The 15921-nt window shown below is 50.2% G+C and overlaps 3 protein-coding genes across 3 annotated transcripts; 2 read left to right on the top strand and 1 right to left on the bottom strand.

Annotated features, from left to right (window-relative positions):
* Positions 1-626: 626 nt before the first annotated feature.
* Positions 627-3571, top strand: EMWEY_00017330 (hypothetical protein; the record flags this gene model as incomplete). Its single annotated transcript, XM_013479896.1, has 6 exons — positions 627-847; positions 988-1371; positions 1558-2374; positions 2498-2672; positions 3122-3349; positions 3459-3571. 6 exons carry the CDS (start codon positions 627-629, stop codon positions 3569-3571), a joined length of 1938 nt encoding a protein of 645 aa, XP_013335350.1.
* Positions 3572-5289: 1718 nt separating this feature from the next.
* Positions 5290-10950, top strand: EMWEY_00017340 (hypothetical protein, conserved; the record flags this gene model as incomplete). Its single annotated transcript, XM_013479897.1, has 1 exon — positions 5290-10950. One exon carries the CDS (start codon positions 5290-5292, stop codon positions 10948-10950), a length of 5661 nt encoding a protein of 1886 aa, XP_013335351.1.
* A 2760-nt stretch (positions 10951-13710) lies between these two features.
* EMWEY_00017350 (hypothetical protein, conserved) lies at positions 13711-15532 on the bottom strand (the record flags this gene model as incomplete). The annotated part of the gene is made up of 3 exons (XM_013479898.1): positions 13711-13722; positions 14211-14235; positions 14613-15532. The coding sequence occupies 3 exons, from the start codon at positions 15530-15532 to the stop codon at positions 13711-13713; spliced, it is 957 nt and encodes a 318-aa protein (XP_013335352.1).
* Between the last annotated feature and the right edge of the window lie 389 nt (positions 15533-15921).

Here is a 15921-nt window from a genome sequence, read left to right on the forward strand (position 1 = left end):
CTGCTGCTGCTGCTGCTGCTGCTCGAGCCCAGCAGCAGCGGCAGCAGCAACAGCCGCAGCAGCAGCAAACTATTGCTGCAAGAAAGAGAAGAAATAAAAAAGAAATAAAAAATAAAATTTAATTTTAATTATAAATCTATTTTATTTCATTTATTAATTAATATCTTCTTTTGCTGCTGCTGCTGTTGCTGCTGCTGTTGCTGCTGCTGCTGCTGTCGATGAGGCATGGGGCCCCGAGTCTACAGCAGCAGCAGCAGCAGCAGCAGCAACAGAAGCGCGGCAAAAGTTGTATTTATTTGTTGCTGTTTAAATATAATTAATTAAAATAATAAATAAATAAATAAATAAATAAATCATATTTAATTTATACTCTAATAAATAGACTGCAGCAACAACAGCAGCAGCAGCAACAGCAGCAGAAGACGAGCCCTTGGGGGCCCCCCAGGGGGCCCCCGATGGGGCCCCCAAATCTCTCGATATATATCCCCAACGGCAGCAGCAGCAACAGCAGGAGCAGCAGCAGCAACAAGTATCTTTACGTTCCTGCTAATCATTTGTTTTGCTGCACCCGGAGCTGCAGCAGCAGCAGCCGCAGCTGCTGCTGCTGCTGCAGCAACACCGATAGAATGGGTGGTTCCGGCTGCAGTGCAACAGCAATGAGGTGTCTGTACACCCGAAGGCAGCAGCAGCGGCAGCAGCAAAGAATTAGTTTTTTTACTCCCCTTGCTGCAGCAGATTTGCTGCGAGCGCAGCAGCAGTGGCAGCAAGCCTTCAAGAAATATGCTGCTGCTGCTGCTGCAGCAACAGCAGCAAGAAGCAGCAAACTACGCTCTATAGCGCTGTCAAGGTAGGCCTGCTGCTGTTGCTGCGGCTCTTGCTGCTGTTTGTGCTGCTGCTCTTTGCCCTGTTCTTGGTGGTGCTGCAGCTGCAGCTGCAGCAGGAGCAGCAGCAGGAGCAGCAGCAGTTGTGTGTTTGTTGCTGCTGCAGGTTGGCTGTTTGCTGCCTCGATGCTTCTGGCGATTGTTCTGCTGCTCCAGCAAGAGCTGCCTTGAAGCCACAAGCAGCAGCAGCAGCACCAGCAGCACCAGCATCAGCAGCAGCAGCAACAGCAACAGCAGCAGCAGCAGCAGCACGACACAGCAGATCCAATCGTCGGCTCTCTTGTGGTGCTGCTGTAAGACGGCCCTGGACAATCTCTGCTGCGCCATTTGCTGCAGCACGAGCAGCAGCAGCAGCAGCAGCAGCAACTGCTGCTGCTGCTGCTGCTGCTTCTGCCTCCTCAAGGAAGGGGGTATCTGTGGGGTCTCGCGAGTTGCTGCTGCAGGAGGCCCTACAGTTTGCTGCTAAAGCCCTACGATACAACCCCAATAGGTTAGTTGCTGCTGCTGCTGCTGCTGCTGTTGTTGTTGTTGTTGTTGTTGTTGTTGTTGTTGTTGTTGTTGTGTCTGGTGCAGTTGCTGCTGCTGCTCCTGCTGCTGCTGCTCTTGCTGATTCTGCGTCTGTTTGGCTATATCTGCATGCACTACTTGTGTGGGAATTGCTGCTGTGCTGCTGCAGCATTTTAGGGCTGCATGCAGCAGCACAAGCAGCGCTGCTGCTGCAGCAACCGCATGCAGCAGCAAGTCTAGCATCGCTGCAGCTGCAGCGCCTCAAGCAGCCAGGACTATTCACTTTGCTGCGCCGATTTAAGCAGCAGCAACAGCAGCAACAGCAGCAGCAGCAAGAGCAACAAGAACAGCAGCAGCAGCAAGAGCAACAAGAACAGCAGCAGCAGCAACAGCAGCAACTGGGCATTGGAGCCATCGACCCCCAGGCTGCTGCTGCTGCGCTGCAGCAGCTCCGCGTAAAGTGGCGTCGCCGTCTGCCTGCATATTTGCTGCTGCAGCAGCAGCAGCAACAGCAGCAGCAGCACCAGGAGGAGGAAGGAGGAGCTTCATGGAGAGAGACTGCACGGCTGCGCCGTCTCTTTGTTGCAGCAAGTCTCTTTGCTGCAGCGCGCGACATACCAACAGCAGCAACAGCAGCAGCAGCAAGAGCAGCAGCAACAGCAGCAAGAGAGGCAAATGCGCGGCAGCAAACACGTCGTTCTGTGCTGCGGTGTCTCGCGCTGCAGCAGCTGCTGCGTGCTGCTGCAGTGCAGCAGCAGCGACTCGGAGTAATCTATGCGGGTCTGCTGCTGGAGGCTTCTCTCATGCTGCCCTCCATCAGCAGCAGCAGCAGCCACAGCAGCAGCAGCAGCAGCAGCAGCAGCAGCAGCTTGCTGCTGTCTCCTTGGTGGAGAGACACGTCCTTAATTGAATATAAATTTCTGTGCTGCAGTTCGTTGTGCTGCTGCTTAACAAAGGAGACACAGCAGGAGACACGCCTACTGCAGGTAACATTTGCTGCTGCTGCTGCTGCTGTTGCTGCTGCTGCTGCTAGTGCTGCAGGAAATACCCTCAGGCACTACAGGTTATGGTGTTAGTTTGCTGCTGCTGCTGCGCTTTTGCTGCTGCAGCAACTTGCTGCAGCAAAACAAAACCTTCTAAGGGAGGATGAGGAGACATGCACAGACAGCAGCAGCAATAGCAGCAGCAGCAGCAGCAGCAATAGCAGCAGCAGCAGCAGCAGCACCGGGTTCAGCGCGGCTCTGCAGCGGTTCTTTGGAGATGCTTTAAAGACAGCGGAGCGCGGTCTTGCTGCTGCTGCTGCTGCTGCTTCTGCTGCTGCTGCTGCACCCTGTGGTCTTGCTTCTGTTGCTGCAGCAGCAAATGCATGGAGGGCTCGCTGCTTGATAGAACTAGGAGACTACTCAAGCGTGTGTCTGCTGCTGCTGCTGCTGCTGCTGCTGTTGCTGCTGTTGCTGTTGCTGCTTCTGGTGTTGCTGTTGTTGCTGCTACGGTTCTTTTGCATCTGTTGCTGCTGTTGCTGCTGCTGCTGCTGCTGGGGTTTTTGCTGCAGGCCGTAGAAGCAGCAACTGCTGCTGCCTCGCAAGATGTGTTGGCTGCTGCTGCTGACTCCTAATTCTTTGTGTCTCCTTTTCCTTCTTTTTGCCTCCTTTTTATTATTTATTGTCTCCTTTTTATTTATTTATTGTCTCCTTTGTGTCTCCTTTTGTCTCCTTTTTTTTTTTGTTTATTAGGTCCTTTTTCTTCTTTATGCCTATTAAGTGTCTCCTTTTTATCCCTCCGCTGCAGCAAAGAAGCAAAGGAGACACTTCGTCTCTCTATAGACCTTAATAAGCTTATACAGCTAGCGCAGCAGCAGCAGCAGCAGCAGCAGTTGCAGCAGCTGCTGCCGCAGCACCAGCAACAGCAGATTATGCTGACGCAGCAGCAGCAACTGCAGAAGCAGCAGCAGCAAAAAAAGGGTAAGCAGTAAGCAGTCTACCATAAGCATCCTTGTCTAACACAGGGGATATTAGGGTTTAGGGTTTAGGGTTTAGGGTTTAGGGGTTGTGTTGTGTGTCTTTGCTGCAGCAGCAGCAGCAGCAGCAAGCCGCTACCACCGCAGAAACCTAGAGGAGACACGCATGCTGCAGCAAAGGAGACACGTCAAGAGGGGTGGGGCCCCCCAATTCTTCTTCCTTTAGACTGATGCCTTTGGGGGCCCCCAGATGGGGGGCCCCTGATGGCCCCTTGTGGGTCCCTTAGGGGGCCCACTAGAGGGGGGCCCCCTGGGGGCCCCCTCATGTAGAGGCTGCAGCAAGAGAGACAATTCAGCTACTAAACCCTTTTTTATTTGTTTTGTTTAATTTGTTTTTATTAATTGTCTCTTAATAATATTATTAATAGGGAAAGGAGACAAAAGGGGACAAGAGGTATAAGGGGCCCCTAAGGATATATAAGAGGCCCCTAAACCCTAAACCCTAAACCGTAGCTGTTTAGGGTTTAGGGTTTAGGGTTTAGGGTAGTGTTAGTGTCTCCTTTTGTTCTTTATTAATAAGGAGGAGACACTTTAATACCTGTTTATATAAAAATAAATAAATAAATAAATAAATAATTAAATAAGTAAATAAATAAATAAATAAATAAATAAATAAAATTAATTAATTAATTATATATATTTTATTAAGAAGAAATTATATTAATTATAGTTAATATAAAAAGGAGACTAAATTATAATAAAAGTGTCTCCTTTGTAGACAAAAGGGGACCCTCAATAAGCATTTGCTGCTGCTGCTGCTGCTGCTGCTGCTGCTGCTGCTGCTGCTGCTGCTGCTGCTGCTGCTGCTGCTGCTGCAGCTGTTGCTGTGGGATGAGTTGCTGCTGCTGACCTCAATGTTCTTGCCTTTATTGTTGGTGCTATTTGTTACTGCTGCTGCTGCTACTGCTGCAGCAGCTGCAGCAGCGCAAAGGGAGACACTAACACTACCCTAAACCCTAAACCCTCAACAGCTACGGTTTAGGGTTTAGGGTTTAGGGGCCTCTCACACTTTACTGTCTGTAAACTGGACCAATGGTCATCTCCTTTTTTTTTTTTGCTTTTTTTCTTCAATTAGATTGACATTTATTAATTAATAAATTATTAATTAAAAATAAAAATATTCAGAAAAAAATAAAGCCGATTAGCGTTTAGGGTTTAGGGTTTAGGGTTTAGGGTTTAGGGTTTAGGGTTTAGGGTTTAGGGTTTGAGTGACCCCACCCTAACCCATCATTCTTCGTCTTTTTCTTTGTTTTATTCACACAAAAGATTTTTATTTTCCTTAAATATAATTGTCAATATTATTGGCTAATTAAATTTATTTATTTATTTAATTCTTCTCTTCTTTTTATTATATATATAGGTATATGTATTCAGCAGCAAATAGCAGCAGCAAACCGCCCTTCTTTTTTTATCCTTATTACCTCCCTTTTCTTTTTATTTTTCTTCTTTCCTTCTTCCCTTTTTCTTTTCATTTATAACCTTTTATTGGTTGCAGCTGCCTGTACACCCCAGTTTCCCCTGAACCGTAAACACTAAACCCTAAACACTAAACCCTAAACCCTAAACCCTCCTTCTCGAATCCGGCATCCAACCCCCCCTCCTTTTATATTTGCTTTCTTCCTTCCTTTCGTGTCTCTCCTTATTAGTTGCCTATACACCTGAGCTGCCTATACACCTGAGCTGCGTATACACCTATATATAATCCTTGTCAGTATACACCGCTAAACCCTACACAACAAACAAAAACAAACCCTTGGGGGGCCCCCTAAAGAAAGGCAACATTCCTAGGGGCCCCTAAGACCCCACCAGGCAGCCTAGCAGCAGCATCAGCCGCAGAGGAAAACCGGCAGCAGCAGCAGGAGAATAAGGATAAGCAGCAGCAGGATGGGGGGCCCCGTGGGCGAAAACCCCCCTCCTGCCCCTGTTATCCTCAGGCTTCCTGCAGGGCCTCCTGGTGCTGCTGCTGCTGCTGCTGCTAGAGGGCCTGTAGCAGCAGGGTCTAGGGGGCCCCACACGGCTCCAAGACAACAGCCATACTACATGCGTGAAGGGGCCCCCCAGTTTGGAGGGGGCCCAGGGATCCCCCCACCTCGCCAAGGGTTTAGCGGCGGCACAACAGGAGGGGGCCCCATCATTCTTCCTAGACCTCAGTACACTGTTGGCGGCCCCCCACAACCCTCTGTCGGCAGGGGCCCCTACTACAGGAGACACTCTGGGGGGCCCCAAAGAGGTTACAGTAGAGAGGAGAGTCCTTTCCCATCCCACAGCATGGGGGGCCCCACTGGGGGCCCCCACGGAGGTCTTCCTGGGGGGCCCCATGGAGGCCCTCCTGGGGGGCCCCCTGGGGGCCCCCGCGAAGTGCAGGCTAGCAGCTCAACACACATACCTTATGGGTACCGTACCCGAGGCCCTCCAGCAGACACCTCCCTTGGGGCCCCCCTACCCCCATCGCGGTGTCTCCATAACCCCCCTGACATGCAAACAACACACTGCAGCAGCAGGGGCCCCCGTTATTCTTCTGGTTATGGGGAACCCCAGGAGGGTTGGGACAGAAGGAAGGGGGCCGTCGGAGCGCCCCCCGGACCCCCAGCCTCATCGGGGCCCCCGGCGCCCCCGGAACCCCCCCCAGAGGGGCCCCCCGCCGAGGGGCCCCCAGGGAGGCCCCATATGAGACCCCCTGTGGGCCCCCCTATGGGGCCTCCTCCCATGGGCCCCCCTCCCCCCAAACCTCCACCTTCTTCGTGCGCAGAAGAGGGTCCATCTTTTAATCTTCGTAGGGGGCCCCATAGTCGCAATGAGGGTCCCTCTTATACCTGTAGAGACACTCAACAGGGGCCCTATACCTCCCCTAGGAGGGGCCCCCGTCATCTGCCCCACAGAGCAGCTGTACCTTCTGCAGTTGGAGGGGGCCCCATGATGTCTCAGAGAAGTAGGAGCTGCAGCAACAGCCGCCGCAGCAGCCGCTGCAGCAACAGCCGCAGCTGCAGCAGCAGCCCTAGCCGCAGCAGCAGCCGTTGTAGCAGCAAAAGCAGCATTAGCTGTTGCAGCGGAGCAGAAGGGCCCCCAGGGGGCCCCATGCTATTCAGTAAGGAAAATAAAGACAACGATCCTAGGGGGGGCCCCTCCTTTGGGGGTCCCCCTCCTCCCGTAGAGTACACGGGGGCCCCTTGGTACCCTTTTTCCCCACCTAATGGGGGGGGACCCCCCCCTCCCCCCTCTGACTACAGGGGGTATAGGGGGCCCCCGGGGGCCCCCTATAAAACCTTGGAAGGCAATTGGGGAGACAGCAGCAGCAGCGGGTGGTCAGACAAACCCCCAAGGCCTTCATTCAGCAGCAGCAGCAACAACAGCAGCAGCAATTGTAGGAGCAGGTACAGCAGCAGCAACAACGGAAGAGGCAGCAGCAGCAGCAGCAGCAGCAACAGCGGTGGCTTCAGACACAATACCCCACCCAAGGCTTACGGTTGGCAAGAAAGCAGCAGCAACTGCAGCAGCAGCAACAGCAACAGCAACAGCAGCAGCAGCAGCAGCAGCAACACACTGAAGCGGCTACACTCCATGAACTACCCACCACCACCACCCGAGGACGATGGAAAAGATGCAGCAACAGCAGCAGCAGAAGCAGCAGCAGCAGCTGCTGCTGCTGCAAGTGCTGCATTTGCAAAAGGGGCTTCGGCAGCATTAGGGAGGCAGCAACAGCAGCAGCAGCAGAAGCAGCAGCAGCAGCTGCAACAGCAGCACCACCACCAACAACAGCTGAAGCAACAACAGCAGCACCAACAGCATTCACTGCAGCAACAGCAGCATCAGCAGCAACAACGGCAACAGCTGCAACAGCAACAGCTGCAACAGCAACAGCTGCAGCAGAGGCAGCAACGGGACAAAAGGGAGCCTCAGCAGCAGCAACTCCAGCAGCAGCTGCCACAGCAGCAGCCACTGCAGCAGCAGCAACAACAACGACAAAAAGAAGATGGGCCAAAACTACAGCAACAGCAACAGCAGCAGCAGCAGCGACAGCAGCAAGACGTCGTGCCAGCACAGCAACAGCAGCGGCTGCAGCAGCAGCACGGCGAAACACAGCAGCAGCAGCAAGAAACGCTGAAGCAGTTGCAACAGCAACAGCAGCAGGAGCAGCAACGCAAGCAGGAGCAGCAACGCATGCAACAGGAGCGCCGCAACTTAGACAGGAAGCAGCAACTGCAGCAGGAAGAGACGCATCTTCTGCAGAAGCAGCAGCAGCAGCAAGCTGAGCAGCAGCGGGAGGAAAGAAATCAACAGCAGCAGCTGCAGGTGCTGTTAAAGCAACAGCAGCAACAAGAGCAGCAGCAGGAACTGGTGCAGCGAGAACTACAGAAGCAACAGCTGCTGCAGCAGCAAAAACTGCAGCAGCAGCAAGAATTGCAGCAGCAGCAACTGCAACAGCAACTGCAACAGCAGCAAATACAGCAGCAGAAAATCCGCCAGCAGCAGGAGGAAGTACAGCAGCAGCAAGTGCAGCAGCAGGAAATACGGCAGAAGCAAATAGAGCAGCAGCAAAAGCAGCAGCAGCAGCAGCAGCAGCAAGAGTTGCAGGAAGAGCAGTCTAGGCTTAAGCGTTGCAAGCATGAGCAGCAAGAGACCCAACAGCAACAGCAACAGCAACAGCAGCAGCAGCAGCAGCACGAGCAGCTGCAACACGAGCGACAGACGCAACAGCAGAAAGTGCAGCAACAGCAGCAGGAACTGCAGCACAAAGAAAAACAGCAGCAGTCCCTCCTGCAGCAGCAGCTGCTGCAGCTGCTGCTGCCGCGGTACCAGCAGCAAACAACCTGTGGGGAGCACTTGCGAGTTAGCAGCTCAGAGTGCATGCAGCAGCAACAGCAGCAGCAGCAACAACAGAAGCAGCTACAGCAGCAGCAGCAACAACAGCAGCAACTGCAAGAGCAACAGCAGCAGCGTGACCTGCTGAAAGAACTCGAGCAGCAGCAGCAACGACTGCAGCAGCAGCAACGACTGCAGCAGCAGCAGCAACAACAACACCAGCAACAACAACTGGAACAGCAGCAGCAAATGCAGCAGCAGCAGCAGCAGCAGCAGCAGCAAAAGGAGCAACTGGAGCTAATGGTAAAACAAGAGCTCCAGAAGCAGCAGCAGCAGCAACGTGGACGGCAGCAGCAAGACGAGCAGCAGCAACGGCAACGGGAACAGCAGCAAGTGCAGCAGCAACAGCAGCAACACCATCAAGTCCCTGCAATGGCCTCTGCTGCAGCACAGAAACAGGCAGTGTTGCTGCCCTGTGCTGCTGCAGATAATACAAGAGAAGGCGCGTTACCAAATAGCAGCAGCAGCAGCAGCAAAAGCAGCAGCAGCAAGAGCCGCAGCAGCAGCAGCACCAGCAGGGATTTGCACTGGCAGGGCCTTGCTGCAACAGAGCACGCATGCAGCGAGTCTCAGCAGCAGCAACAGCTCACGAAACAGCAGCAGCAGCAGCAGCATGACTGGTACCTAGACGAGCAGCAGCTGCAGCAGCTGCAGCAACAGCAGCAGCAGCAGCAAAAGGACTTCTTAATGCGTCTGTGGCCTGAGCATGAACTGGGCAGGCATATGACGGAGCAGCAGCAGCAGCAGCAGCAACAGCAGCAAGAGCAGCAGCAGGAGAGCCGCTCTAAGGAATCGGTGCAGCGGAAGCTGCAGAAGCAGCAGCAGCAGCAGCAGAGACAGCAAAGGAGGAGGCGGGTGAGTCATTCGCAGCAAGTGCTGCAGCAGCACGAACAGCCGCAGCAGCAGCAGCAGCAGCAGCAGCAGCTGTTGCTGCTGCTACAAGCTGCAAGGCAGCAGCACTGTGGGGAACATGGTGAAGAGAGCAAGCTCCTAGAGCAGTTAATGCTGCAGCACCAGCAGCAGCAACAGCAGCAGCAGCAGCAGCAGGCATTTCTACAAGACGCAGGCAAGGACACGACAGACAGCACAGCAACGGGAAGGTCTGTTGCTGCTGCTGCTGCTGCTGCTGTTGCTGCTGCCGCTGGAAGTGCACGTCCTACTCATTCAACAGTGGCACCGCCAGAAGCAGCACCAACAGCAGCAGCAGGAACTGCAGCAGCAGGAACTGCAGCAGCAGCAACTGCAGCAGCAGCCACTGCAGCAGCCCCAGGCTGCGCCTTCCGATGCTGCAACCATCTCTTTCTGCCAGCAGCAAATCCATCAGGTTCTGCTGCTACCCCTCTCTATCAATATGAAGCAGCAGCAGCAGCAGCAGCAACAGCAGCGAAAGCAGCAACAGCAACAAAAGCAGCAACACCTGCAAAAGTAGCAACACGTGCACCAGGAGCAGCACCTGCACCAGCAGCAGCACCGACGAAACCTGCAGCAGCAACGGCAGCAACAGCAACAACAGCAACAACGGCAGCAGCAGGAGCGCCGACACCTGCTGCTGCTGCGTCGAAGGATTGCAAGTTGCAGCAGCCACAAGTGCAGATTCAGCAGCAGCAACAGAAGCAACAGCAGCAACAGCAGGAGCAGCTGAAATGCATGCAGGGAGTTGAATACATGAGAACTCCCCAGCATCCAAAAGAACAGAAGCAGCAGCAGCCAGTACAGCAGCAGCAGCAGCAACAGCAGCAGCAGCATTTGGGACCAGTGCAACAGCAGCAGCAGGCAGCACAACAGCAGCAACCGGCACTCCATCAGCAGCAGCTGTTGCTGCAGCTGCACCAGCAGCTGCAGTACCACATCCTGCTCCAGCGCCATCAACGGCAGCAACAGCAGCAGCAGCAGCAGCAACAGGAGCAGCAACAGCAGCAGCAGCAGCAACAGCAGCAGCAGCAGCAACAGCGGAGGCAGGAGAACGTCACAGGCCTTAGTGCAGCACCAGAGGAGTTGCAGAGTAATCAGCATGCATGCAACAGCAGCAGGCCTGGTGCTGCAGCAGGTTTGCTACGTGAGGGTTCTCAGCTGCCTACATCTTTTGCTGCTTCTGCTGCTGCTGCTGCTGTTGCTGCAGCAGCAGCAGAAGGAGACACAAGGAGCCAGAGAAAGGCCCCTGCACAAAGAGGAGACAGCTTGTGCAGCACAAGAGGGACATCAATGCTGCAGCAGAAGCAGGTGCAGCAGAAGCAAGAGCAGCAGCTGCAGCAGCTACAGTTGCTGCAGCAGCTGCAGCAGCAGCAAGAACAGGAGCAGCAGCAAGTGCTGCAGGCAGCAATGGATAGACTTGAGCTGCTGCGGAGGGAAGAAGAAAAAGAGAATCAATTATTAAAGCTGGAGCCCCTTAAGCAGCTGCAGCAGCAGCAGCGGCTGCTGCTGCTGCTGCAGCAACGAGCGCAGCGCATGCAAAAAGAAAGACGGCTGCTTATAGACCAGCTGCAGCGGCACCTAAACAGCTACCAGCAGCAGCGGCAGCAGCTAGAGCAGCTGCAGCAGCAGTGCATGCAGCAGCAGCAGCAGCTCTGCCTCCAGCAACAGCAGCAGCAGCAACAACAGCAGCAGCTGCTGCTTCAGCACCAACAGCAGCACCAACAGCAGCAGCAGCAACAGCAGGGCTCTACCTCTGGCTGCAGGGGCCCCTAATGGGGCCCCGCTGCCTTATGGCAGTTGTCAGCTTTCTTGCTGCATGCACAGCAACACCTTTGTACCTAAACCCTAAACCCTAAACCCTAAATTATAAGACCAGCTAACTCTATATCCAGGAAACCCCAATCTCGAGGGTTTAGTGTTTAGCAACAACATTTAGGTTAGAGTACGCTAAACCCTAAACCCTAAACCCTAGGTGGCAAACCCTAAACCCCAAACCCTAAACCCTTGGACTCGAACTGCCAGGCCTCTATATGAAGGCAAACTTGGTAAAGGAAGGTTTATTATTTCTCCCTTAAAAGACGCTGCGCTCTCAAGGCTTCTGCATGCATGCATGCAGCCCCAAAAGTAGGGTGTCTGAATTCATGCATAACTGCATGCATTCAAGCATGCAGACATGCATGCATGCATGCATGCGTTAATGCATGAACCAATGCATGCAGTAATGAATGCACGCATGCATGGAGACATGCATACATTTATGCATGCACGTATGCATGCACAGATGCATGCATGCACCCATCCACGAAGACATGCATATACGCATGCATTAATGCATGCATGCATGCATGCACAAACGCATGCACGCACGCACGCACAAATACACGGATGCATGTATGCAGCAAACAATGCATGCATGCATGCATTAATATCCTTTAGGGAATACAGGAGGCGTAGGGTCTGTACCCCCTATAATAACTTTACCATGGGGCCGTGGATAGGGTACTTTTTTAGGTGCGCAGTGAGGGGGCCCCTTATATAGATAAGGGGGCCCCCTTAGATGAGAAAGGGCATCTTGTTTACAGGATATAAATCCTGTTTTATTAGGAGAAAGGGGACAAAAAGGATTACTAGTACGACGCACAGGTATAACTAAGGGTAAGGCAGGAGGTAAATATACACGAGAGGTAAAAGGAGACAAAAAACGACTACTTTTATCCGTTACCTTTTTATCATGATAGTATTGTAACATCTCCATACCTGCATGCAAGAAAACAAGCAAAAATCCAGCCCCAAAAAATGCATGCAAAAAATTCCAGCCCCAAAAAATGCTTGGATGCATGCATCCGTGCATGCATTTTTAGACAACATATATATATTTATACATTTCTTTTTTTCTCTATTTTTATTAGATAAAAATAATTTTTTATTTTATTATATTCTTCTCCTTTTTATTCTCTTTCTATTAAGTAGTTTATATTATAATTTTATTTAGTGTTTTCTTCTTATTTTATCCTTTATTATTTAATCATAATAATTAGTATTAATAACAATTAATAACAACAAATAAGCAGTAATAAATAATAAACAACAAATAACAATAAATAATAACTAGTAGTAAATAATTAAATAATAATAATACAAGAAACCAACAATACATAAGAACAAACAAAAAAATAATAAATAAAATAAATAACCAAGCAATAAACCCCCTAAATAAACAAGAAATTAGACAACAATACACAATAAACAATTAATTAATTAACTAATTAGTTGATTAATTAATTAATTAATTAATTAATTAATTAATTAATTGTGTATTATTAATAATAGGTAATAAATATTGTATATAATGCCCTTATATAACCAATCAATAGATAGCCAATAAAATAACAAATAAAATAAATAAATAAATAAATAAATAAAATAAATAAATAAATAAATAAATAAATAAATAAATAGACTTACTTGTCTGGTACTTTAATAAAGTATTATTAATAATAGGTAATAAATATTGCTTATAATGCCATTGCATAATTATATATTTAATTTCTTTAATAAAATTATTTTTATTAAAAAAACTTTTCTCTAATAATTTATTCTTACTACGTAAACCTTCACGTGCATATCTATATGCCATCTTATTTATTTATTTATTTTATTTATTTATTTATTTATTTTATTTATTTATTTATTTATTTATTTAGTTATATAAACTTTTCTCTAATAATTTATTCTTACTACGTAAACCTTCACGTGCATATCTATATGCCATCTTTATTTATTTATTTATTTATTTATTTATTTATTTATTTGTTTATTTATTTTATTTATTTATTTATTTATTTAGCTACTGTGTCTCCTCTTTTATGTGTATAATTGTCTCCTTTTATGTGTATAATTGTCTCCTTATGTGCCTCCTTTATGTGTCTCCTTTTCTCTCCTCCTTCTTCTCCCGTCTCCTTTATCCTTCTTTTTCTTCTGCCCCCAATGCTGCTGCTGTTGCTGCTGTTGTTGCTGCTGCTGTTGCTGCTGTTGTTGCTGCTGTTGCTGCTGTTACACCAGCACGCGTTCCTCCTAGCTGCAGTGTATGTACACCTTTACCAGCGTCTCCTCAATAAGGGTTTAGGGTTTAGGGTTTAGATTAGGAGTGTAGGGTAGGGGGCCCCTTATTGAGGGTTTATCTACCAACAAGCTACAGCAGCAAGGAGGGGGCCCCCCCCCCTTAATAGAGGGAATAAAAAGGTTTATAATAAATAAAAAGGAAAAAAAAGAAAAAAGAATTAATTAATTAATTTATTTATTTATTTATATATAAAAAAGGAAAAAGAGGAGAAGGGAGGAATAAATATATAAGACAAGAGTAATACGCTAGCAGACATCCTCTCGTGCATGCAGCCCCAAACCCTAAACCCTAACAACCGTAAACCCTAAACCCTAATAAGCCTAAACCCTAAACCCTAAACCCTAAACCCTAATAAGAACTTTCTCTTTGTCTTTTAGTGTCTCATGTTTAGCGAATAGGATAAACTCTCATTATCCCAAACCCTACAAAACCCAAACCCTAAACCCTAAACCCTAAACCCTAAACCCGAGATGCTAAAGCCCTCGACAGCAAAGCCTAAACCCTAAACCCTAAACCCTAGAGACCCAGCTAGCCAGGCACGCAGCCAGCCGTGTGCGACTAACCAGCACAGCTAAGGACGGTTTGCTGCTGCTGCTGCTGCTGCTGCTGCTGCTGCAGGGTAGGAAGGTTGCGTCCCTTTCTGTCCCTTTTCTGTACTGTATTTGTGTCTCTTTCTTTTGTCTCCTTTTTGTGTCTCCTTTCTTTCTCCTTTTTGTCTCTTTTTTTTTTCTCCTTTTTTATTTTTTTGTTTTTTTTTCTTTGTCTCCTTTTTTGTCTCTTTTTATTTCTTGTTGTCTCTTTGTTTTCTTCTAGGGTTTAGGGTTTAGGGTTTAGGGCTGCCTTGCCCCAAACCCTAAACCATTAAACCCTAAACCCTAAACCCTAAAACCTAAACCCTAAAAGGCTAAACCCTAAAACCCCTAAAATCTGAGTGCCTATCCTAAACACTAAACCCTAAAACCCTAAACCCTAAACCCTAAACCCTAAACCCTACGACAGTTATTAACAAAACAAACTTAAAAGAGACAAAAGGGCCCCACATCATTGGTGAACCCTAAACCCTCATGGGGGCCCCTAGACCCCACAGGGCCCCCCTGGGGGCCCCTAGGGTCAAAATATTTATAAGACCCTAAAAAAGAGGGGAAGGGGCCCCTACTGTCTCCTTCTGTGGGGCCCCTGCTGCCTGCCGCTGCTGTTGCCTCTTGCTGCAGCAGCAGCAGCAGCAGCAGGAGACACAGGAGGAGACGATTCGTCATCTGTAGAGATTCCTCTTGCTAATAGCTGCATAACAACAATAAGGGGTAGTACCCACCAATATGTCTGCAGCAGAGAGGAGGACTGCTGCTGCTGCTGCTGTTGCTGCTGCTGCTGCTGCTGCTGCTGCTGCGCAGTAACTGGCTGCGGGGTAGCAGAAGGAGGCAGCAGCACAGACATCCGTGGCTCCTTAGGAGGAGACACAAGCAGCAGAGCAGGCTTAGCTGGGGAGCAGAAGACACGACGTCGTGATTGCTGCTGTTGCTGCTGCTGCTGCTGTTGCTGCTGCTTCTCTGCTGCTGCTGCATCTAAAAGGCTTAATGCTACAGGGTGCAGCGCAGCACTGCCTAGGGTCAGCTCTAGGGTAAAGGGAGACGAGCTGTCGGTACACCGCAGCAACCCTATTTGCTGCGGCTGCTGCTGCTGCTGCTGGGCTTGCTGCTGCTGCTGCTGCTGCTGCTGCTGCTGCTGCTGCTGCTGCTGCTGGTGCTCGTGAAGCAGAGACAGTGGGATCGTTGTTATGAGGGGTGGGGCCCCACTGTCTCTCTCTGCTTTAAGAGAGAGGACAGGGAAGATGGTCTCCTGCTCTTGGTGGTGGTGCTGCTGCTGCTGGTGTTGCTGCTGTTGCTGCAGTTCCTGCTGCTGCTGCTGTTGCTGCTGCGCTTCCTCCAGTGCAGCAGCAAATGCCTGCCCCTTATAGGACGTCCATTCAGCAGCAGGTCCTGCTGCTGTTAGGCTGCTAAGCTCCACAGTACCCAATGGATGCCATTCGCTGCTGCTGCTGCTGCTGCTGCTGCTGCTCTTGCTGCTGCTGCTGCTGCTTGCTGCCCAAGGGTTTAGAATGCGGTAGGAGACCTTCAAGAGGACTCCTGATGGAGTTGCTGCATGACATCTAAGCTGCTGCTGCAGCAGCAGCAGCAGCAGCGGCAGCAGCGGCAGCAGCAGCAAGAAACTCCCAACTTGGGAGCGGAGCGCCATGGGTTCCTCCTTGCTGCTGCTGCTGTTGCTGCTGCTGTTGCTGCTGTTGCTGCTGTTGCCGTTGCTTCTGCTGTTATTTGGGCGGTCTCTCTATAGGTATAGTTGCTGTCTTGCTGCTGCTGCCGCAGCAGCGGATCTGCTCGCCGTGCTGCAGCAGCCACTGTGTTGCTGCTGCTGCTGCTGTTGCTGCTGCTGCAGTTGCTGCTAAAGACAAGTGCTTATCTCTTGTGTTTCCTTATAATAAATAATAAATTACTAACATTGAATAGCAGCAGCAGCAGCACCGTCAGCTGCTGTTGCTGCTGCTGCTGCTACAGTAGCTGCTGCTGCTGCTGCTGCTGGGGGGCTTTTTGTTACGTAAACAGGGGCTGCATGACAAGCAGCAGCAG

This window comes from Eimeria maxima, genomic scaffold, assembly GCF_000499605.1.
Source record: "Eimeria maxima Weybridge genomic scaffold, Emw_scaff144, whole genome shotgun sequence".
Classification (NCBI taxonomy): Eukaryota; Apicomplexa; class Conoidasida; order Eucoccidiorida; family Eimeriidae; genus Eimeria; species Eimeria maxima.